Below are 1056 nucleotides of genomic sequence, written 5' to 3' on the forward strand. Positions count from 1 at the left end.
CTCTGCACGCGCAGCCGTTCTTGGTGGCGCCGCTCAGCTTTGGCCGTCCGCACCGGGGCACCGCTTCCCAGGGGTGGGGGGGACGCGGGGCTCTGCCTGGGGAAGGGACAGAACGTGCTGTGTGTGTGTGGGGGGCACGTGGGGTGAGTCGGGGGCATCTGGTGGGCAGCTGCTCACCTTGAGGAGGGGCTCAGGCCGGCCCAAGGTGGCTCCTCATCCTCCTGTTCCTCCTCGCCCAGCGCCTCCCCGTCCAGGGCGAGCCCCGCTTCGGCCCCAGCCTCTGCCACGTCCCGCAGCATCTGCGCTCTCTTCTGCTGTAGTTTTCTGGCTGCCAGAGGGCAGGGTGGGTCAGGCTGGGCCAGCCTCGACCCGGCCCCCACCCCACTTCCGTGCCCCTCACCTTCCTCCTCCTGCATCTTCCGCAGGTCATCAGCACCCACCAGGGACACACGCTTAGGAGGGCCCTCAGCTTGGGGCACGCGCACCTCCAGCTCAAAGTACTTCTGCCGCTCCCGGAAGGACAGTTGCTCCGGGGAGGCTGCAGGTCCAGGCGTGGGGGGCTGGGGGGAGCGCACCTTGAGGTTTGGCTGGCATTCCTCCGGGACACTGGGGCCCCTGAGCACCCACCCCAACCATGCGCAGCAGGGAGGGGTGCTGCTCCCACACACCTGGGCGAGGGCGTCCTCAGGAGGGTGAGAAGTGGGCACGGCCGCGAAGGCCCTGTAGGCCTGCTTCACATTGGCGGGCAGCTCATCCGGGGAAGGCGGGGAAGGCGGCTGGGGGGTGGGGCTCCTGTGAGCTACGCTGGGGCAGCTGTCAGGGCTGCAGCTGTGCTCAACTCGCCACTGGCTGTCCCCACTGCCTGCCTTTGATCCCCACCCACCATCCTGCTAGGGAAGGAGGCTCTGCCACCCCCACCCATGGGACAGAGCACTCACGGAGTGGGGACAACCTCTGCCCCTCAGGGCTGGGGAGCCCCTTGGCCACGCCTGAGCCAATGGCTGGATCACCCCTGGTTTTGTCTAAAAAAGGCAGGTGGCAGTGGCGGGGGAAGAG

The 1056-nt window shown here is 68.2% G+C and overlaps 1 protein-coding gene across 1 annotated transcript in view; it reads right to left on the minus strand.

The window, feature by feature from the left end:
* The window catches only part of SCRIB (scribbled planar cell polarity protein), a 29703-nt gene that overhangs the window by 7266 nt on the left and 21381 nt on the right, over positions 1–1056 (minus strand). The window contains exons 27-30 of the mRNA XM_011975668.1: positions 669–862; positions 401–560; positions 178–328; positions 11–96 (exon numbers count right to left, since the gene is read on the minus strand). Of these exons, the coding sequence (XP_011831058.1) occupies positions 11–96; positions 178–328; positions 401–560; positions 669–862 (591 nt within the window). The remainder of the gene's footprint in view (positions 1–10; positions 97–177; positions 329–400; positions 561–668; positions 863–1056) is intronic.

Source organism: Mandrillus leucophaeus, unplaced genomic scaffold (assembly GCF_000951045.1).
Source record: "Mandrillus leucophaeus isolate KB7577 unplaced genomic scaffold, Mleu.le_1.0 Scaffold158, whole genome shotgun sequence".
NCBI lineage: Eukaryota > Metazoa > Chordata > Mammalia > Primates > Cercopithecidae > Mandrillus > Mandrillus leucophaeus.